This window comes from Castanea sativa, chromosome 6 (genome assembly GCF_040712315.1).
Source record: "Castanea sativa cultivar Marrone di Chiusa Pesio chromosome 6, ASM4071231v1".
NCBI classification, from domain to species: domain Eukaryota; kingdom Viridiplantae; phylum Streptophyta; class Magnoliopsida; order Fagales; family Fagaceae; genus Castanea; species Castanea sativa.
Window position 1 is genome coordinate 38774568 of NC_134018.1, and position 24606 is coordinate 38799173.

General features: G+C 33.6%; 1 protein-coding gene across 1 annotated transcript; it reads right to left on the reverse strand.

Moving 5' to 3' along the window:
* Positions 1-21760: 21760 nt before the first annotated feature.
* LOC142641369 (fasciclin-like arabinogalactan protein 9) lies at positions 21761-22634 on the reverse strand. The gene has a single exon (XM_075815790.1). It carries the CDS (start codon positions 22589-22591, stop codon positions 21845-21847), a length of 747 nt encoding a protein of 248 aa, XP_075671905.1. The 5' UTR covers positions 22592-22634; the 3' UTR covers positions 21761-21844.
* Between the last annotated feature and the right edge of the window lie 1972 nt (positions 22635-24606).

The following is a 24606-nucleotide window of genomic DNA, read 5'->3' on the forward strand; positions in this document are numbered from 1 at the left end:
TTGTCCACACTTTTTTCTGATGGAGTAGACTAAACATTTTTGTGTGTCGACTTTAGGATACAGCAAGCCTAGCCACAAAGTAATATATATTAACCAATACACCATTTGTTGTACAAGAATCTCTCGGACAGTACTTTTTTTTGAACCCATAATAAAGTTTAGTGGATATATATATATATATATATATATATACACTAAATTTGAGAGGAAAAAAATACTTACTTTTTTATTTTTAATTGGGGATTTTGTAAGCATCCTATTATACGTAAGATTGCTCTTTGAATTTTCAGTTTATTCAGAAAAATTATATATAAATTATTAGATATAAGAAGAGTTTTGACATTGTCAACTGATAGAAAACGAAATTTGAGTCTAAATTCATTTTATACCCTTTTAGTAAAGCTCAAATTTGTTCTGATAGGGGTTGCGTTGAATTGAAAAGTGGAAACCCCATTAAAATGTTGAGAGATGCTATGTTCATAACATTTTTATAATATTTTCACAACAAATCACAGGTGGTTAGTTGTTATTGGTTCAAATTTGAACCTAACACGAATATTACTTTTTTGTTCTAACAATAACAACCAGTAACAACCTGCTACTTAGGATTTGTTGTAAAAATATTGTGAAAATGTTGTGGACATATTATTTCTTTAAAATGTTGTATCATTATCCGTAATTTTATATTTTTTCCTCAAAATAGAAGATAGTTTTTATCCAATGTATGTTCTAATTTTGGGAATAATGTATGTTCTAATTAAATATAAAAAAGCTAAAAGAATGATTAAGTATAGCCGTATATGTTGCGTGGTCGAGTCATTGGTAATAATAATTTCAGAACCAAAATTCTACGCCCGATAATTCTTTTTCTATAAAAGAGTTAATTTCGTTGGAACACAGGAAGAATCATGGGGATAGTAAAAGTGACACTTTGAATATATTAGAGATTTAAGAAGTGTCAAACATTAAATGAGAATAAGAACCCTTTCAAAAAAAAAAAAAAGAAAGAGAATAAGAATGAGTGATGGACATACAATATTAAAGTAAAGGGGAAATCGAAAATAAAATAGGGATATAATATCCTTAGATATTGTGGGGTCATGGATTTTGGGATTTGATCGAGAGCATGTGGTTTTGGCCGAGAGCATGTGGCTTTGGCCGAGAAGTATGGGTGGTCCGAGTCCGATGAGTACTATCTCCTCGGATAAAGCCAAACGCAAATCTGGTATAGATCCTAATGATCAAGGATGACCTTCTAGGAAGTTCTAATGATAGCAACAAGCATCATGAATGTACAAGAGGGATAATGACTCAAAAATATCTAAGGGAAAGCTGCTACCACCGCATTAATGAGGAAGTGACCTTTAAACAGTATTATGGCAGCTTTACAGCCACCCAGGAGACTTTTAGAAGGGACTGATGGGACAACCATCAACTGTCCACATGTAGGGTAAGGATGAAGGGAGAGATGTAATATAAATAAGGGTAGAAATCTCAGAGAGGGAGGGAGGAAAAAAGGAGAAGAGAAAGCACTATAGCAATCTCAACAACTCCTGTAACCATTGTCATCTAATATATGCTAAAACAGAGCTCCTCGGACTGTGCCGAGAACCAACTTTCTCGCATAAACCGAGTTAATTCTTGTTGGCTCATCATCCAAAACCATATTAACTGTTATCTAAGCACTAAAGCCTAGCTCTTTGACCCACTCTCTACAAATTTATTGTACTGGGTTCACTGGGCCAAGATCCCTTACATTTTTGGGCTCGGTTTGAAAATTGTGTCCCTACAATTGGCGCCGTCTGTGGGAAGAGCTTGTGTGATAGTGAGTGCAATGGTTAAATATGATAGGATTAGGCCCCCATCAGTAAGAGTCCCTGGGGAAAGCCATTATGGTGGCTAATTCGCTATGTGAGCAAGTCACTACATGAGGCATACAGTTGTTGTCCTAACTTAGTTTCCGCTCAGGTCTATACTACAAAGTGCGGATTATACGGGGAGGATTGCTGAATGGGGCACAGTTCTGGGGGTTTTTTGGCTTCAAGTACATGCCTCGTACCTCTGTCAGGGGCCAGGTCCTCGCGAATTTGGTGGCCGAGTTCGCTGAACCTCCATTAGAGGAAGTGGCAACAACATATGAGCAATTCAAAGGGGCTTTACGGCGTGGCTAGTTCTTGAAGGTATATATTGATATCTTCTAATCTTTTGAAGTGGTTAAACAGAACCTTAGCTATGCCGGGTCCTCGGACCTCCTGCTTTGGGGAAATTAACACACACTGGCATCTTTTGAAATGATTAAACAGAACCTTCGCTATGCCGGGTCCTTGGACCTCCTGCTTTGGGGAAATTAACACACACTGGCATCTTTTGAAGTGGTTAAACAAAACCTTAGCTATGCCGGGTCCTCGGACCTCCTGCTTTGGGGAAATTAACACACACTGGCATCTTTTGAAGTGGTTAAACAGAACCTTAACTATGCCAGGTCCTCGGATCTCCTGCTTTGGGGAAATTAACACACACTAACATCTTTTGAAGTGGTTAAACAGAACCTTAGCTATGCCAGGTCCTCGGACCTCCTGCTTTGGGGAAATTAACACATACTAGTATCTTTTGAAGTGGTTAAATAGAACCTTAGCTATGCCAAGTCCTCGGACCTCCTGCTTTGGGGAAATTAACACATACTAGCATCTTTTGAAGTGGTTAAACATAACCTTAGCTATGCCGGGTCCTCGGACCTCCTACTTTAGGGAAATTAACACACATTGGCATCTTTTGAAGTGGTTAAATAGAACCTTAGCTATGCCGGGTCCTCGAACCTCCTGCTTTGGGGAAATTAACACACACTAGCATCTTTTGAAGTGGTTAAACAAAACCTTAGCTATGCCGGGTCCTCGGACCTCCTGCTTTGGGGAAATTAACACACACTGGCATCTTTTGAAGTGGTTAAACAGAACCTTAGCTATGCCGAGTCCTCGGACCTCCTGCTTTGGGGAAATTAACACACACTGGCATTTTTTGAAGTGGTTAAACAGAACCTTAGCTATGCCAGGTGACCTCCTTCTTTGGGGAAATTAACATAATGGCATCTCTCTTCAAAGTGTTTAAACTATAACTCAATCATGCCTTGGTCCTCGGACCAAATGATGTGAGAAAGTTAACACTTCATGACATCTCTCTTCAAAGTGTTTAAACTATAACTCAATCATGCCTTGGTCCTCAGACCAAATGATGTGAGAAAGTTAACACTCCATGACATCTCTCTTCAAAGTATTTAAACTATAAACTCAATCATGCCTCGGTCCTCTGACCACATATTTTGGGGAATTATCATTCTACAACATCTATTTGTTTCTCACTAAGTGTCAAGACAAGCCCAAGATTATAACCAAATCCTCAGATTGGTAGCTCTGAAAGGAGCAATGCACAGTATAAATATGGGGCGCTTGAAACGACACTCCCACAAGTGTAAATCAAAGGATCAAAGCAGAATCAACTCTTAAGAATTCAAAACCCCACTTTTCTCCTCGGATGCGATTAGAAAACCGGAGTTTTGAGGGGCTATTGTGGGGTCATGGATTTTGGAATTTAACCGAGAGTATGTGGTTTTGGCCGAGAGCATGTGGCTTTGGCCGAGAAGCATGGTTGGTCCGAGTCCGATGAGTACTATCTCCTCGGATAAAGCCAAACGCAAATCTGGTATAGATCCTAATGATCAAGGATGACCTTCTAGGAAGTTCTAATGATAGCAACGAGCATCATGAACGTACAAGAAGGATAAGGACTCAAAAATATCTAAGGAAAAGCTACTACCACCGCATTAATGAGGAAGTGACCTTTGAACAGTATTATGGCAGCCTTACAGCCACCCAAGAGACTTTTAGAAGGGACTGATGGGACAACCATCAACTGTCCACATGTAGGGTAAGGATGAAGGGAGAGATGTAATATAAATAAGGGTAGAAATCTTAGAGAGGGAGGGAAGAAAAAAGGAGAAGAGAAAGCACTATAGCAATCTCAACAACTCCTGTAACCATTGTCATCCAATATATGCTACAACAGAGCTCCTCGGAGTGTGCCGAGAACCAACTTTCTCGCACAAACCGGGTTCAATTCTTGTTGGCTTATCATCCAAAACCATATTAACTGTTATCTAAGCACTAAAGCCTAGCTCTTTGACCCACTCTCTACAAATTTATTGTACTAGGTTCACTGGGCCAAGATCCCTTACATTTTTGAGCTTGGTCTGAAAATTGTGTCCTTACAGATATCGCAAATCCAAATTCCACGTATACCTTTCTTAAAAAAAAAAAATTCCACGTAGACTAGTCCAATCATAACTAGTTCCCAACCATGTGGAGTTTGAATTTGTATACACAAATCAATTTATAAAATATGGAAAAAAAAAAAAAAAAACTTTTCATTGTGCTCAAAGGGGGTTTTTTTTTTCAACCTCCTTCAAATTTATAGATTAAAAAAAAAAACAATTTCTTCAACTTTGATTGCCCTTTTTTCTTGGGCAGAAAGTTAAATTGATAAAAAAAAAAAAGTATGCTTCTCTTTTCTTGACCATAATCTTGAGAAATATATATATATTGGCATGATAAATGCGTACAACACAATATCATTATATACTCCTTTTATTTATTTTTTTAGAGAATTTTAACTTATGGCACCAAAATACAATCAGGCTTTTTTTTTTTGTTGGTATAAGCAGGAATTGAATCCCAGATCTCTTAGTTAAGCATTTAACTATTAAAAACTTTACCAGTTAAGCTAATTGAAGCAGACTACTCCCTTTATTTTTATTTTTGGCATAAATGCACTTTTAGTCCCTACATTTTGGCTTTTTTTCATTTTGGTCCATACATTTTTATTTTACCACTTTTAGTCCCTAAACCAATTAACGCGTGACATTTAAGTCCTTACCTTCACCCAACTAACAGAAAATGCTGACGTGGCTAACGACACAGTAAAATAATAATTAAAAAATTTATTTTGGCATTAAAAAATTGCCACGTTAGCATCTAAATTAATTTTAATTAAATAAAAAAATTAAAAACAAAAAATTACATGAATTGAGCATCAAACCCAGAATCAAAGAACGTGAACATCAAACCTAAAGGAAAAAAAAAAATGAACATCACCAAATCAAAGAGCATGAACAAGAGCAAACATAGGAAAACTCACACGAAACCACACCCAAACCAACAACAACAAACCCACACCGATCAAACCCAGTCAAACCCACCAACGATCACCGATCAAAGCCGAAGAGAAAGCCTAGATCCCAGCAAACCCAATCGAACCCAACACCCACCATCTCTTTCTCAAAACCTAGATCCGATCAAACCTAGTCAAACCCAGAACAGAAACGAAAAGCCAGCAACCCCAGTGCTGGCGGTGCGTCGAACTCTCCCTCTTCGTTGATGCCGTCGAAGCGCTTGAACAAATCACACAAATCAACAATCACCCACAACACGAACCCAAATTACTACTACACCAACAGCCACCCTAGCAAATCACAACAACAACCCCAAAACAGAAATTTGAAGAAAAACCCACCATCAACAATCCATGCTGATCTTTAACGTGATCGGATTTGCCACTACCGTTGAACCCCAACAAATCACCAATCACCAATCACCACCACCACGCCACACGCCCACCGGAAAAATCCATTAAATCAGAAACCAACAAACTCATTAAATCAGAAAACCAACAAACCCATTATTTCGGCACCCACGAGATCAAAATCCGATCTCCAAAGAACCCACATGATCAAAACCCCATCGGAACAAAACCCACGCAATCAAAACCCGATCTCCATATACGCTGACCAAAACTCCGATCTCCACAGAACCCATGCCGATTGAAACTCCATCAGAACCCACCCGATCTCCTTCTGCCAATCAAAACCCCATCTGAACCCACCCAAAATCAAAACCCATCTCGCCACACCTAGTGGTAGTTGGGTTAGTTTTAGTTGTGACGGGTCTATTAGTAAGTTTTGAAAAAATTTCGGGTTTGTTAGTGAGTTTTGATTTTGATGCATACGGAGTAATTTTGTTTTTAATTTTTTCATTTAATTAAAATTAATTTAATTGCTAATGTGACAATTTTTTAATGTTAAAATAGATTTTCTAATTATAATTTTACTGTGCCGTAAGCTACGTCAACATTTTCTGTCAGTTGGGTGACGGTAATGACTTAAATGTCACGCGTTAATTGGTTTAGGGGCTAAAAGTGGTAAAATAAAAAAGTAGGGACCCAAATAGAAAAAACTCCAAAATGTAGGGACTAAAAGTGCATTTATGCCTTTATTTTTTTGAGAAAACCTTATTTTTTTAACTTTTTTTTCTAGGAAAGTTATTTTATTAACTTGGACTCTTGGAGGCACTATCTGTGCGTTAAAACATTGTTCTTAGAGCATCCCAACGAGGTTGCTAACTTGACAAAAATGTCAATTTAGCAACCAAACTCTCCAAAATTGTGGCTGTAGCAAAGCAGCTAAAGTTAAAAAAATTTAACTCTGAGCTACAATGGGCTGCTATAGATAGCAACTCGTTGTAGCTCAAAACTTATAACAAAAAATAATATTTTAATGTAGAGTGTTGAAAAAAATATTTTAATGTATTGATGGTTGTGATTGTTGGTTATTGTGTTAAATATATTCTTTTATTGTGTTGAATGTTAATATAAAGAACAAAGTTTCTCTCCAAACTAGTTTGGAGAGAAACCCTACAAACTCATCATATATCTTTATATTGAGTGTATATTTTGAAAATCTAACCGTTAGATTACATGTTCTTATTACATTCTTAATGCTTACAAAATTTCAAGAAGATCAAAGATAAATTGCTATGTCATCAAATAAATGTTATAATTTCAAGTTTTTGTAATTTAAAGTTATATGTAAAAAATAAGTTAATTGATCAAATAGTAAATAATATCCAATTTGAACAAAATTTGATACGTATGTTAAGAACATAAGGAACGTAAAATTCAACGGTTAGATTATCAAAATTCACACCCAAAAATGAAATATATAAGAAGTTTGAAGAGTTTCTCTTCAAACTAGTTTGGAGAGAAACTTTGTTCTAATATAAAACCTATAGTGTAGGGTGTATTATAAAATGAATTGTTAAAATAAATAATATAATATTTTGAGTTGTTAAAAACTAGATTTTTTTTATACTTTACTGTGAATGCTGTTAGTATCAATGTGAAGCATGAAAAAGATAATTAACACGTCAAAGCCTGATGTAAACAAATATATCAGATCAAGGAATTGCCAATTGGCAAGACGTAAGACTTGGGAAATTCCAATAAGCTGACATCAAAACCTTGCATCACCTAAGGCCCTAAGCTGGATTTAGATTATTTTATAATCTTAAACAAAATAGATTAACGACGTGAGGTGTACGCTAAACACATTTTTTATTCCACATTTTATATTGGGTTAGTTTAGGATATACCCCTTGATGGACTCGAATCAATTTCTTGAGAGGAATTAGATTTTGATTATATGATGAAGAAAACCCATTTCTTTTCTTATAGTTTTCCTCAAATGTTACGCATTTATGTACCCAGGATTCCATATGTAATCTGCATAAGGCACCAATTCAATAATTTTACTAGTTATAATGTGAGAAATATTACATTTGAGATTTTCATTTTTTTTAATACAAAAATATTGCGCTCAAATTTGAAAGAGTAATTAATAATTTCACAAATAAATGGTCTTTCAAACCGATCAAGTAAATAACTATATACTAGAGAGTTTTATAATTCAGCTGGATGACACCTCCTGATGTTTTTCATTAAAATATTTTTAAGGTTCAAATCTCTTTCAATTTTAATTATCAAATTATCTCTTTTATAAAAGTATATAAATAAATGTAAGAAGGACATTATTATTTTGATGTGAGCTATGTATAGTACCATATTCCATTATATATATTCCAAAAGACGCGGAAGAAAAAACTGTCCAGTTGCCACCCAAATCCAAATGTCAGATTAAGATGTAGTCATCCTGCTTGTACTTATATTCAAAGAAACTATCTGGCTCGAATCCAGCTAACATCATGTAAATGGTGCATTTGATTCTTGTACAATCTATCAAGATCAATAATGTACGTTTGAGTAATTGGGATCGAATTTAAGATTATGAACACTTATTATAAGGCAATTCATGAAATGTGGCAGCTGGTAATTAATTACTACTTTGTTTTTCATGGAAAAGGGAGAAAAAAAAAAGCAAGAGAATTTTGCATCATTATTTATTGAGGAAAATACAGTACACTTGAGGTTTAGGTAATACTAGTTAGATTCAAGATATGTCAAAACTGATTAAATCTTTCTGTTTTTTTTTTTTCTTAAGAAGAATCAAAACTGACTTACTTGGTTTCGAATCACAGTAACAAAGAGGAGAAAAATGAGTAATGATTTAGGGACTAAATTGTATTTAATGACCAAATTTATCAGTTTTGAAATGTTTTAAATTTGATTGATATTAACCTAAATCTCAGGAGTATTGAGTCCATTGACTGTATTTTAGCATAATTTCTTTTAAGTTGATATTCAAAATTTAAAAAAAAAAGTTCAATAATTTGCGCTGCCTTGGACCCACAGTATTTATTTACAATGTTGAACACAGAATTGGCGTAGAGCCAGCATGCAACCCAATGAGTCCTATGATTGGTTTGTGTGTTAATCAGTGAGGAGGGAGATTGTTATTAAATTGAAAGGAAGACGTAATATATAGAGAGAATGGTGGGAAGGCAAAGCATAAGACCAATTATTATTCAACCATTCAACGCAAAAATGGGGCCCCAAAAACAAAAATTAAAGAAAAGAGTAGCCGATTTTGGAACAGTGATTTTCTAACTAACCCTTGTGACATGGATTTACCATGATATAAAATGAATCTTAACCAATATGCCCCAACCCTCTAGAAATGAAACACTTTTTGTCTGATTAGTTTAGATAACATATAATTATTTAGAAATGAAAGACACTGTTTTTCTATTAAAAAGACAAAATGAAACACATTGCTCTCCATAACCTATTGAATTAAAACAAAGAATGTCTACTTGTGAAGCATCAATTATTGAAAACCTCTTAAAGGCACGCGTTTGGGATTCATATATACTACACATTTATATGCAAACTATGACTCCCTTTTTATCCATTTAGACCCATCAAAAACCATTTGCTATTTGGTACTATTTGGCAAGTGTCTTTATTTTTTTATTTTATTCTCTTCCTTACAATCATTACTTTATTGTTTAAGAATTGTTGACGTATGTATAGTATTGTAGGCTTGGCCCAACTAGATTACTTACTTGTATAACACATATTGTACTACACTCTTACTTGTACTGCATCATATTTACTTGTACAGCACTTCTATGCCTCTTACTTGTATATTGTTTCGCCGTTGAACTTTCGAGTCTTCCAGACATCGTCCTTGGATTCCGGACCTGTAGCAGCCGCCGTTGAGGAGTTCGAACACTGCAAAGACCACTGCCTTTTCCAGCACCGCCGTGAATCTTGCTCCGATAAATTTTTTGAAGGTACCACGAAGATCGTCTTGCACCGATATACCCATTCGTGGAAGCCTCGCAGCCATCGGAGACCGCACGCGCCGCTCAAAGAACCTGCGCCGAAGCTCACGCCCTACATGCGCCGTCATCCCTTCCAGGCTGACGTCATCAGTGCCACGTCAGCCCTAGCTGACGTCAGCATCCAGTCACCTGCTGACGCCAGCGACACGTCATCTTGCTAACGTCATCTCGGACCGTTGATCGCTGGCCATTGACCGTTGACTTTTTGCAAAGTTGACTTTTTGTAGCCCAGGTTCTCCTTACTCAATTTTTCGCGTAGATTTTATTTTTGCAGTCTGTTTTTGCATATTGTGTCTCTAAATGGATAAAAAAAGATGTTTTTCTTCCTCGCCTCATCAATACTGTATTGGAGGGGACTAGGAATTACTTATCTTGGTCTCAAGCTATGTGCAGTTTTCTTAAGGGTCACATACTCTGGCATTATTGTACTGGTGCAATCACTATTCCTGTGAAGGGGGCAAGTGAAGAAGATACTGCCTTCCTCAGTCGCATGATTGAATGGGATAGTCACAATCACATGATTCTCACATGGATTTGAAACACTTCCATTCCCTCCATCTCCAATCTACTAGGCAGCTTTGATGATGCAAAATCAGCATGGGATATGCTGGCCAAAAGATACTCTACTACTCACAGATTCATGAAATATTAGTTAGTGGTTGAATTGCATCAACTCAGGCAAGAACCGGGGCAGTCCATCAATGACTACTATGATCAGCTTCGCTTCATTTGGGACCAAATTGACCTTTCTGATCCAACTTGGGCATGCTCAAAAGATGCTCAACAATATGCTGCTGTTAGAGATGAATTTCGTCTCTATGAGTTCCTGATATCACTCCACAAGGACTATGAGCTCATTCGAGGTCAGCTTTTTAATCGTAGTCCTCCTCCCTCTCTTGATACTGCTGTGAACGAGTTAGTAAGAAAAGAAGCTCGCCTTGCAACTCTTCAAGCCCAAGATAAGTTTAATGTTCTGGCCCTTACTCCTTCTGCTCCACCCATAGAGCAACCTCAGCACTCAGGTGATCCTTCTGGCTCTAGCAATCGTCGCAGACAGACCAACAAAAAGTTCTGCAACTATTGCAAGCGTCCTGGCCACACTATTGAGACTTGTTACCGTCGCAACAAATCTACTGCTGCAGTTGCTAATACTGAGTCTACTACGCCAATGCCTCTCATTTCAGCTGAATCCCAGTCTTCTGGATCCACTATCAACCTCTCACCCACTGAACTACAGGAGATCATAGCTCAGACTGTTCGTATGGCTGGTAATGCATCTCTTTCCACTGCTCTCTCAGTTTTACCCGGTAAGTCTCAAACTTGGCTTTTTAATTTTGCCTGTTGCAATCACATGACACCTCACTCGTCCTTATTCTCCAAACTTGACCCTGCTGTACATCCTCTGCTACTCCTCTTTATTGTGATAATCAGAGTGTCATTCACATTGCTCACAATGATGTCTTCCATGAACGGACTAAACATATCGAGATTGATTGTCATTTTATTCGTTATCATCTTGTTCATGGTGCTCTTAAGTTATTCTCCGTCTCCTCCAAAGATCAACTTGCAGACATCTTCACCAAGTCCTATTCTAAGGGATGCCTTCGTGATTTAGTTGACAACCTCAAGCTGGTCTCACATCCACCTTGAGGTTAAGGGGGGCTGTTAACGTATGTATAGTATTGTGGGCTTGGCCCAACTAGATTACTTACTTGTATAACACACATTGTACTACACTCTTATTTGTACTGCACTCATATTTACTTGTGCAACACTCATATGCCTCCTATATAAAGACACTCATGTATATTGTTTCAGTGAGAAATATAATACTATTGAAATCAGTATTTCTAACAAGAATACAATAACTTGTATCATAAGATGTCATAAATTAAGGCAGCTGAAGGGTACCATGAAAAAGGCATGTCCTCTATTAAAATTTCCAATACATCTTTTCATGGTATACTTCAAGTTGTTCAATCATGATTTTTTTTTTTTTTTTTGTTAAATTATAATTCAAAGAACCTGTTCATTTCTTTGTCAAATGGAGAGAGAGGGAGAGAGAGGTTTAAGGTTTTGGGCTTATACGTAGTGCTGTCCCAAATGAAAACGAAAGGGCCTAGTTTTGGCACAACTCTTAATTAATTGCTTTGGGCTTTAGAGCTTACACATGTTGCTGTTCTAAATGAAAAGGTAAGAACCTAGTTTTGATTCAATTGTTCATTAATGGACTTGGGCTTTAGCCTTTAGGGCTTATATATGTTGTTGTCCTAACTGGAAAGGCAAAGGGCCTAGTTTGGGTTCAATTTTTCACCATGGCTATAGAGACCCAATGCCGGTGAATAGGCCCATTACCCAAATTTCTTTTTCTTCGATACTGAATTACTGACCGGAAAAAAAAAATCCTTTTTCATCGATAAAGATTTTTTTTTTAATTTATCGTTTTTTTTTTTTGAAAGCAAATTTATAGTTTTTCAAATAACGATAAACTAGTAAACCCAGCAATTTTACTTGTAAACCTTGCAATAAACTTCAGAAATGAAGAATTTTAGCCATTGTATCTCTCAAAATTTTCAAAATGGCTTCAAGGGCCCACTTTCCAATTGATAGGCCCATTGAAGACATTATGAAAATTTCCCCACAAAACTCATCCTCACTGCATCTAATTATACAGTCAAACATAGATACATATTGTCGTGTATGTTTATATGTGGTATTATAGTGTGTTTTGGACTTCATCAACTTTTGTTCTTCTATTTAATTTTAAATATATATATATATATATATATATACACACACACTATAGAATTCCAACATATAATGTCTGCTCCAAGATCCTTACTTTTTATTATTGAAGAAATGCTATGTCCACAACATTTTCACAACAAATCGTAAATGTTAAGTTATTATCAGTTCTAATTTGAATCTATAACTTAATTTATTTTTGGTCCTCCTGTAACAACCTGGTAATTAGGATTTTTTGTGAAAGTGTTGTGAAAATGTTGTGTATATAACATTTATCTTATTATTAGATTAAGACACAAAAATTAGTTTTTGGTATAGGTGAAATTGGTGTCTTATTCAATTACGATAAACTTTACTAGTTGAGCTAATTGGTAAACATTGTCAAAGAAATCGGCCAAAACTTCATACAAGGTTACATTCCTTGAGAAGAAAATGTTAATGGAGCAGACAACCTGGGGAATGCAAGAACGTTTTCTGTTTTATATTTATTTTTAGAGTCACGAGAAAGTATTTTGATGAATAAAAATTTTATTCATTCTAAATGAAAATTTTAGCAAAAATAGATTATTTTGTACAAACACAACACTAGCAGCTAAGGTTGGATAAAAATCACTCAATCATATCCATCAATTCTTATAAGAAACAGACGAGAGCAGGGTTCTAATACAATTTATTGTTTTATCATGGATAGAAATCTTAAGCTTCTTGAAACCAATAAGTTTGGACCTAGGTTTTAAAATTTATCAATGATATCAAACAAGTCCAGCTAAAATGATTTATCCAACTTCAATCTTTTTCACAATGATTGATATTTATTTATTTATTTGATTATTATGATATTTCTAATAAATGTTTTATAGTTTCCAATATATTAACCTATAATCAAATATATCTAGGTCATATCATTTTTCACTTTTTAGTTTTTTTTTTTCATATGATTTTTGCAACATTTTCAATATTTCTAATATTTTTGTACATATATATATATATATTTTTAAATAATAATAAATAAAATATATTGACCAATATATTTCTAAATGACATTTTAAGATATTGTTATTATAGCTTTTAAATAGATACCAAGATGTCACTGTAAACACAAAATTTGAAAATTTAAAAATCACACAATTGAAAGTGCTTCACAAATGTAAATTTGTATTTATAAAGTGAGTGAATACAATTCTCTATTAATATAAATTTGTATTTATATTTGTATTTATAAAATGAGTGCAAATCTCTATTTTGATTTTTTTTTAATACAAGATAAAAATTTTAATTTAATCTAATCAAAGTGTATATGTGTGTGAAACTCTTTTCTAAAAACTTGAATCTCGACCTTATCTCCTAAGCCCCACAAGTATATATACTTGTAGAGTGACTACCGCACTAAGGGTGAGCGGTAGTATTTTAATTCTTTTAAAAAAGAAAGATTCTCTGATTCTATCTTCTCATAATTTTAAATTTAACACAAAATCTTCTTCACGAGTTTAGAGCTTGATTTTTTAGGCAAAATTTCTTTAGAGGTTTGACAGCTCCTCTATTTATAGTGGTTTCAACTTTCAATGGATAAGTCCAACTTCAAATTGATCTCTTGAAGGATAACTAGTGGATTCTAATTGGCCCAGAAACAAAAAATCTCACTAAGAATTCGCTTATAAATAATTATTTCTATTTTTATTGATTTTAATAAAGATAATTATCTACAAAGAGTCCTATTAGGATTTGTTACTTGTAGATAATTATCTCTATTTTTATTATTATAACAGATAATTATCAATAAAGAATCCCATTAGGATTTGTTACTTGTAGGTAATTTATTTATATTTTTATTATTTTAATAAAGATAATTATTCACTAATTATGAATAGAAAATTTATTTTTATTTGGTGTTCCAAATGACATGTGGCAGGAACACTAATGTTATGTCAATTTATGTGACACGTATTAGTTGATTTAATTATTTAATGACACATAAATTTGGAATTTGTCCCAAAATTTTAAAATGACATATTCTAATTGACTTAATTATTTTTTTATGCTGTAGTTACTATCACTAGCTTTCTTTTAAACCATGGTTTGAACCTTAATTTTCATTCATTAATTATGGCTTAAAGATTTTTTTTTTTCTTTCTAATTCTTTGATGGTAGGTTCTGGATTTTAGTTCTATTTTTAACTTTGGATATTTTATATAAGAAAAATAAAAAGAATACAAGAAGAGTTGTGATTGGTAAAATATAAAGTAGAATGCAAAAATAAAAATAGATTTTGTTATTTTAGAGGGAGACTCTTCTAGCTGCGATAGATAGATAGATGATTCTCACTGTTTTAGATCTAATGATTTTTGCGCGCATAATGCTGCCCTTGGGCCTGTGTTTGTAATAGGCTAATAGCTTTGGGCAATCCCCATCTCTAGCTAGTCTTCTTGATTGGTTTTTTTCTTTGTTAGTCAAGACTCAAGACTCAAGATTGAGTGGTTTTGGCCTGTTGTAATCCTTTTGTGGTCAATATATTCATCTATTCAGATAAAAAAGGACCAAAATTTTTGATGGCATGCACCAATATAATCTAAAGTTGTAAGCTAGACATCGAAAACGTATATAAAAATTTTTTTTAAAAAAAAAAAAAGAAAGAAAGAAAGAAAGAAGAATCACAACTGGTTAAATCTGAAACTCACCCAACCAAGAAAAAGAAAATTGAATTTTACATGGAAGATTTTTAAAAAGAAAAAGAAAAAGAAATTTGAATTTTACATGGAAGATTTTATCTATTTAGTCAAAACGAGAAAATTTTATCGATCTATGACCAAAAGTGTTCACAACTTCACACTTCCACCAAAAAAGAAAAAGTGGTCACACTCAAAATTTAGTGTTATCAACTTATTATCGAAGATTGCATTTCACTACCGACCAACAATGTTCTTAATTAATGTTCATGAAACATGAGAGCTCCAACAGTGCTATCAGCTTGTGGATCCGCAAATATTTGTGCTTGGATCGGCGAGTATCGGTACTTGGATTGGAGTTTCAGAGAGAAGAGTTTCTCGCCATGCTTGAATTTGAATTTCAGAGAGAAGAGTTTTAGATGGGAATAGAGAGTCTCATGAATGGAGAGAGAGAGAGAGAGAGTTTGAGATAAAATAATAAAAAAAGTGAGAAAATGATTATTTAAATAAAATAGATGGAAGAATAAACAAATTGATGTGGGTGTTTTTATAAAATTGTATGTATAAAATAGAAAAGGAGGTCTTTTTTGCAAAATAGAGAGGAATTTTGCACGGATTGATGCAGTTGCTGCAGTTGCTCTTAGGCAAGAACTAATTCCTTACTTCATCTTTGCAATACTAATCAGATTCCAAAAACAAACTAGTAATTGCTTAAGATTGAATTTTGCAAAAATGTGACTAATTTTGATTAAAGAAATATGTTAGTCGACATGCAAGGACATTTCTATAGGCTAAAGCCAATCAATTTCATGTTTAAGCGGCACAGCCTCACAGGCCAGGGCCAAGTTGACTAAAAATTAAAGCTGAGATTTTTCAAAACTCTTCTTCTAGATAAAATATCAAAAAATGTGGTGGACTGACATATTTCGTATTATATATAAGTATTCTTTATGTTTTCTTTTATCACGTTCTAACTTCTGCTTGCATGTGGAGCTGCATGTGATGTTCTTACATATCATCGATCCAAAACTCTATACAATTAAAAACACTAATAGACTAACGCTGTCTCTTATGGCTGACTGCAGGGCCATTCTCTAGGAATATTTTTAGGGTTCATTCAAATTTATGTTGAGAGATTGATAATAATCTCTTTGTAAATAATATTTTCTTATTTCATCTTGATCATTAAGAAAATAAAATAAATTTTTTCTCATAAGTCATAACCCATGATCCTAAGGAAATTTTTTTGAGTCAACATGAAGTTCTCTTAGAAGATAATTTTTAAGTAAGAGATGAATATTGTAAAAACATGTGATTTTCTTATTAAAAATTTATCCATAGTACTAGTAGGAGAATAAAAGATAAACTATAAGTTTGTTTTTTTTTTTTTTTTTGAGAATACTAAATATTTTTAACACAAACAGGGGGAAGGTTTTAAAGAAACTTACAGTGATGTATATCCAAAAGGGCCAACTTTTGAATATACAGCGCAGACTTTAAACCTCTTTAACTCACTCATTTTCTAATGTGGGATTAACCTACTATTTTTCTTTTGAGAATACTAAGGGGGTATTTGTGAGAGTAGTTTGAGTTATGTTGTACGTTTGAGTTATGTTGTTTGAGTGTTTTTTACATACGTGTGGGTAAAAAAGTGTGTAAAAATGTGTGTAATGTTGTTTAAAATGTGAAAAAAATTGTTAAAACTAATATACCAAACATGCTATAAATTTTTTAACACACACACGAGGAGAGGGGAGAAGGTTTTAAAGAAAGCACAGGCTTTAAACCTATTTAACTCACACTCATTTTCCAATGTGGGATTAACCCACTATATTTCTTTGGAGAATACTAAATATTTTTAACACACACACACATGGGAAGAGGGGAGAAAGTTTTAAAGAAACTTACAATAGTGTATATCCAAAACGGCCAACTTTTGAATATACAGCACAGACTTTAAACCTTTTTAACTCACACTCATTTTCCAATGTAGGATTAACCTACTATTTTTCTTTTGAGAATATTAAATATTTTTAACACACACGTACGGAGAGAGGGAAGAAGGTTTTAAAGAAACTTACAGTGCTATATATCCAAAAAGACCAACTTTTGAATATACAGCACAAGCTTTAGACCTCTTTAACTCACACTCATTTTCCAATGTGGAATTTACCCACTATAAGTTCATTGAACATATTGTTTCTTAGTATAATTAAAATATTAATTCTTATTGCTAATTAATATTAAATCTTGGAAATCCTTATTATAAAGTACTATAATAAAGTTATTAATTATTGTTGTTAAGTAAACCTTAATTATTGTTACTTAGAATACTTTATTTTATTATCCATTAGTTTGTATCTTTACTCTTTTTAATTTTTTTATTTAACGATTCGATTCAACTTTGAAAACTTATTAGTCTTTGTAATTGATTAGGAAGAATTTTTGTTGTGTCTTTTATATTACTCTATTAAAAATTCAACATAACAATGTAATTATTATTAAAAAAAATTTATCTTCACTCCCCACTGTCCTGCAGCTCACTTTCACTACCTTACACTTAATTGTTTTTTATTGTTTATACTTTAATACTCACTTAATAATCTTTTTCTGAGCTTTAAAATCAATAAATTACTAATTTTTGTTGTTGGAATTTCTATGTTTTTTTCCCCAAAATTTTAAATCAAATTGGTTTGTTGTTGGATTTTTTTTTCTTTTTGTTAAAAAATGTCAAGATGAAGGTTTGTGTTGAATTATTTTATTATTGAGCTTCTTTTAAAGGGTTCAAAATTATTTTTTGGATGGTCATAACCATAAAAAAATATAAAATTATTACGTAACATTTTTTTGTCCCCCCTTTACCTCTCTCTTATGTGTATGTGTGTGTGTTTGTTTCTAAAAAAAAAAAAAAAAAAGAATGGGTAATTCTCATATTGCTTAAGAAAGCATGTTATGTGTAGTATAATTTATCCCTCTCTTAAAAATTACCATGGCTTTTGAGTGGAGTTTTTAGTATGCTTTTGTATTAGAACTATTTTCCTTCTCCATTTTGTGTGTGTGTATGTTTGTTTCTAAAAGAAAATTGTCCCGAGTTAGGGGGTTCAATTGGACCCCCTCAAGTCAATGTGGAGTCACCACTAGGTGGAAATCAAGCATTGCTTTAGAGAGGCTAACAAAGTGGCAGATTCTCTTGCTAAATATGGATGTTCACAAGTAGAACATTTTATTCTATTTTCTTAGTCTCCTCCTATTGTTTTAGAGGCTTTGCTTTCGGATAGCAATTCTCTCCTACTACTCGTTCTATTCGGGCTTCCCCTGTTAGCTCTGTTTAATAGACTCTCTTATACCACGAGAGAGAGAGAGATCCATTTTCTTAATATTAGAATGAGATTTTTTTTTTTTTTCTGGGTATAAATTAAAGTATTCAACGATTGCAGTAGGAGATGGAGGTTTGACTTTGGATGTTTCTATTAAAAATATCATATATAAGATGCCAGTTAAACTATAAAATTCTTGATAGAATAAGAAGTTAAGATTTTGAAAAGTGATTTCAAGTCTTAAAAAATGATTTTAGAAATAAGTTTATATTACTATTTTTTTTGAAGTGTGTGATTATTTTTCATTTCGATCTCTAGATTTTGAGATTTTTCATTTTGGTGTATCAAATTTGATTATTTTTTTCTCTATGTTCATAAGTAATTTGGTTATTAAAAAGCTAAACTAATACTTATACTAAAACCAGTGACGAAGACAGGAATTTGATTTTGGGGGCCAAACAAAAAAATATGATGATTATTTTTTTCCTCTATATATACAATAGTTAAAATAATAATGTTACCATATTTATTTCTCATTAAGAATGAATCAATAAATTTTAGCTTTCCTATAAACCTAGTTTTTAAAATTAACTTATAACTCATTAAGCATAATGACTAAGATATAACAAAATTACTAGTCCATTAAAGATTGCTAAAAAAGAGTAGACAAATAAACACTTCATGCATACAAAAATATAATCAAATATGAAATAACAAATTACACATTACACATTATACTATTATACTTTTATTTTGTGGTTAATTATAGGTTTATATTGTACTATTAATATAAATATTACACCATAGACTAAATTAATTTTGATTGGGGGGGGGGGGGAACAAAAAAGATATGATGATTTTTTTTTTATCTCTATATATACAATAGTTAAAATAATAATGTTACCATATTTCCTTCTCATTAAGAATTAATCAATAAATTTAAACTTTCCTATAAACCTAGATTTTTAAATTAAATTATAATTCATTAAGCATAATGACTAAGATATAACAAAATTACTAGTCCATTAAAGATTGCTAAAAAAGAGTATACAAATAAACACTTCATGCATACAAAAATATAATCAAATATGAAATAATAAATTACAAATTACACATTATACTTTTATGTTGTGGGTAATTATAGGTTTATTTTGTACTATTGATATAAATATTACATCGTAGACTAAATTAATTTTTACAATATTGTACACATTTACTTAGTGTGTATTTGAGACTAGCTTATAATTTAACCTTTTGCTTCTTAATTTTCATGTACTATTTTTTAAAACCATTTTTTTTTTCTTACTCTTTCTCACCTAGTACATTTTTAACCAAAAGCTAAATAAAACTTCACTTTTTCTTTTTTTACTTTTTTTTAAGTACAAGTATATATTAACACACTTTTAGCAAAAATGTTTAGCATAAAGTTAAATAAATTGTTCCAAAATGGACACATTACGCTCCGCTTGTTTTGAAGTAAAATAATTTTCTATTTTCAAGTGTTTGTTTGCATGTAAAATATAGTCAAAGTTGTAAAATATTTTCAGTTTGACCAAAGTTTGTGCATAAAAGCTTGTAAAATATTTTACCAAAAAATCAATAGTAAAACATTTTACAAAAATCTCACACCCAATCCTATCTCCCTCTTCTTCTCAGTTATTCTCTCCCTCTCTCACACTTCTTCTCTCCCTCTCTCAAACTCTCTCCCCAGCCAAACCAATGAGACCAGCGACAACACCCATCAACGACAGACCACCGGTGGTGCCACTCCTTACCGAATCCGACCTAGTTCTTCAGCTTCAAAAATCACCCTTCATGGCCCAGATTGAAGAGATTAAAATTCATCTAAGATTGTTGAGTTGAGTTTCTGGAGGTCGAATTGTGGTGGAGCTACTTTTGGTGGGCCGGATTACGGTGGATTTAGTGAGTGGATGACTTTTGTGATGATGGATTTTGGGTATGGTTTGTGTTTGTCGATAGTGGTAGAGGCGGAGTGATGGTGCCTTGACGGACGGCCTGGGTTGTTTGATGGGTTTCAGGTATGGGTTTCATTTGTCACGGTGGTGGGTGGACGGTGGTTTCATAGATGACTTGGGTTGTTTGATGGGTTTTGTGTATTCTATGTAGCTTGGTGGGATCTGATGATTGTTGCAGTTTTTTTAATGGGTTGTGACTTTGGATTTGCTGGTGATGCTTCAATAGCTCCAACTAGACAAAATTTTGCTTTGATTTGCTCTATTGCAGTAATCCAGTGGGTTGTGTGATTAGAAAATTTTTACAAAATGATTTACTGAACATTTTCACAAATGCTACCAAACACTCTAAAATGAAAATATTTTATGAAAAATATATTTCACATCAAAGCAAATGGAGCATTAATGAGAAATAAGAAGCAGAAGAAATTAGAAAGGTCAAACCTAAGACAATTGCTTTTGTTTTTGAAGACGAGTTGAAGTGTCCATACACGTCGTGACGTGTATGATTTGAAACACTTATAACCCAAATTTGTAAAAAAATCTTGTCTTGGGCCGTGGAATGAAAGAGTAAAGCATGAAAAAAAAAGAAAAAAAAAAAAAGAAAAAAGAAAAGAAGAAGAGAGAACAGCAGACCAGAGTCACCAGACCAACTAAGAAATTAGAGAGAGAGAGAGGAGAGTAAAAGCCTAAATGCAAATTCTGTAGGAGTCTGGTGCTGTCGTCATTGATAGTGTGACTGTTAAGTTGAGTAATTTATTGAGGATGAAGAATGAGATCTTCCCGTCGAACTCCAAAGTAAGCCATTGAGTTTTTTCAATGAGGTTCGAGCAAAATCTAGATTTTGTTTATTCTTTTTTTATTTTTTATTATAGATAATTGTTAAAATAAGTTTGTGTAGTGCTTATTATTAGTGTTTGATTGTCCAATTAATTAACTTGGTGATAAATTTGTATAGGATTGTAATCCTATTTAATTGAATCTAAAATATATTCTTAAATATATAAAATTTTATTGAACGCGGTAGGGGGGGGCCAGAATTTACACTCTTTGAAAAAGTTAAAATAGTATGGATAACACTTATACTGATATATATCTACTGGCTTTTAAAATTTAAAAAAAAAAAAAAAAAATTGGGGAGGCCATGGCCTCTTTCGACCCCAACGTAGCTCCGCTAAAACTAAACTTTAATCAAATAAGTAGATCTAAAATCACTTTTTAATTTTATGGATAGATCACCAAACACAATGTTTTTAATCAAGTAGATATCATAAACCAATTACATATCAAGAAAAAAAGAAGAAGTAGATAAACCAATACCCAATATCGATCATTCTTTGAAACCAAAAAGTGGAAACATATGCCAACAAACTCATGTTACGATTAAAAAAATGCAAAAAAAAAAAAAAAAAAAGAGAGAGAGAGAGAAAAAGAAATAACATGAATGTAGATCTTCATGGCAATTCCAAATTAAACCAAAAAACAAGAAAAAGAAAAAGAGACATTCTCAACACTTCTTCTCAAGAGAAAGCCCCCATGCAAGCCAACCCTAGCCCAAGAGTCAAACCCAAACCTACCACATTTCTCCCTCCTGCACTTGTACCAGAGGAAGGTGACGCCGGGGCTGAGGTGTTTGTTGAATTATTCAAGCTGCTTGATGGGGCTTTCGCCTGTGGAGCTGAAGCTGGAGACTTAGCTCCAAACAATTCCTCAGGCAACAATACCTTGTCCACTTGGTAAACCGCCAATGGAGGTTGTTGCCTTAGTGCATTGTTGATTTGTGTCGCATCGATCCCTGTCGATACATTCACTTGGTTGCCTTGGCCTGTAAAGTTGAGCCCCCAATTGCCATTTTGGCCTGAGGCTTGAGTAGGAACTGGGTTGCTAACTGTTAGGAGATCAGTTAGGCTGTAGTATTTAGGTATTATATGGTATTGCAAAAGTAAGACTTTGTTCTGGTTTGTGAGGCCATTTATGGTACCAGATGGGAGGTTGTTGAAGGCATTGTCAGTGGGTGCAAAGACAGACAAGCCTTGAGCAGAGTTGTTGAGCTGGTTCGCGATTTGGATGTCTGTTTGGGTCTCCTGGAGGAGGCGAATGAGGGTACTGTATTGGCCATTTTTTCCAAGGATTGCTGTGAGGTTGAGAGGGCCTGAGGGAGATGGTGCTGGGGCTGAGGTTTGGGCTTGAGTTTGAGGTGAGAGGAGGAGGAGGAGAAGTTGAATATTGAGGGTAATGAGAATGAGAGATAGAGGTGTCGAAGCCATAATGCTGGTTGAAGAGGTTGTGGACTTGTCATTGAGACTAAAAGCTAGGGGATTTATGGGATTAGATGTATAGGGTGGGGCTTTGTTGGAATGAGCTGGCTGTGGACTTGATTTATGTCCAAAAATACCATAGAAAAACGGGAATATATTTGATTTTTTAAATGAAAAGGAAAAGAAAATGAGATATATAATTAAACCATTATGTGTTGCCTTGAACATAACCCATTTTGTTTAACTTAGTAGTCATTAGTCCACTAATTTGTAATCGAATTCAAATGAATTTTTATTAATATACAATGCAATTTGGTTGTTGACTTATTTGATGCGGCACAGTGTGAGTGTGTTCCAATTCCTCTTCGTTGTATTGGAAAAATCGGTAGATCTATTTGGGTAGAAACCGACACTAATATCATTAATTAGCTGGGATGGTTTATATTATATATTATGTGAGAAATTAGATTTATTTCACTTTTCTCCTCCTAATGTGGTGTCCAGAGTTTTCGAGTACCAAATTATATTCTCTCACCCTACAATATCAAGTAATTACAAGGATGAGTAATTCCTTGAAAATAACCTTAAAATGTTTTTTTTGAGGGGGAACCTTAAAATGTTAATTAAGAGTTCTGAACTCAGATCTGTCTGGGATTATATCATACCATAGCACATCTTATCTAGGGTTGTATACATATATGGTTGCTTTTTTTTGAACTGACATGCTTTTATGTTATCACCGAAAACGAAAATAAATAATAGAACCGTACAAGTTGACCAATCGACGTTACAATTTTCGATTGATCCTGTCTCCCCACTTGCTGTAATATATGTTGGCTGAATTGGCAAACTGTGGGTTCTTGAATCTTGATCATAGTTTACTTGACAAGTCATAGTTGTGTAAAAACCAGAGTCTCAATCTTTATCATTGAGTGAGCTATAGCCTATGGCTTGTGATTAACAGATGCATAAATCAGTTGGGTGTATCATGTGTGAGAAAGCTTGCTGTCCTCGATAATGGCATGTCAAGGTTTTTCTCAACTTTTTTTCCATTGAACCCAAGTCGACTGTAGAATCTGATAAGAATCCAATCCCAATTCGATCGATATTAATGGAACAGAAATTTGGCCAGATTACGCTAGACTTGAACCCCACATACCCATACAAATTCACAGTCACATTACCTAATCTACATATTTTAAGTCGGACAAACATGAGGTATATATCCTCAATTTGGCAGCCTGGCTTAACTTGTCATGTGGAATATTAGCGAGTACCCCCAACAACTATGTTGTTGTCCCTACGCAAATATTGATTCTATTATTCTAAAATGATGCAAAATTCTAGAACCATAACGTGTTAGAAAGATGTTCTTGTAAGTCCCATTGTATTGTGTTTGTCCCATCTAATTAAACGGTGTAAGTTCTTGTATTATTGTCCAATGTGGACCTTCTGATAGTTCCATCAACATCATTGATGCAAACCCATTTATGCTTTTATGAGAAGAACATTCAGCACAAAAATAACCGAGCTATTATATTATGGCTCATCTAATCTGTGTAAGTTATTGTATTATTGAATGTGTCTTATTGAGTAAAAGCATGTGATCAAAAGCTGTACATTTAAATTAGTGAAAAGTATTTATAATTTGTGCGCCTAGATCTAATTATTAATTTCCCCTTAGCGTGGAAAGAACCAATGATCTGCTATATGTATGCAAGGTTGTTTATGCAGTCGCTCAGCTTTATGTCCACGTCCTATATTAATGAGGAGACCTAAACAAACCCATAAATTATAGGGTTTATTGGTATGTCCTAATTTTGACAGATAATATGTCTCTAAAATAATGTCTCCCAGTATCATTCTGAGGCCTCCCTAGTCCCTACCCCCCTACTCCCCCAAATAATATATTTAACAAAAAAGCTACTTAATTTAGGGATTTGAAAATGTGTGACGACCATTGAATAGTATCTAAAACGTTTGAATGATCCAATATAATTATTAAATGGTGCGAAAAAGCATCA

Coding starts and splice junctions, on each gene's coding strand:
- LOC142641369 (XM_075815790.1), bottom strand. CDS start 22,591: ATGGCTTCGACACCTCTATCTCTCATTCTCATTACCCTCAATATTCAA.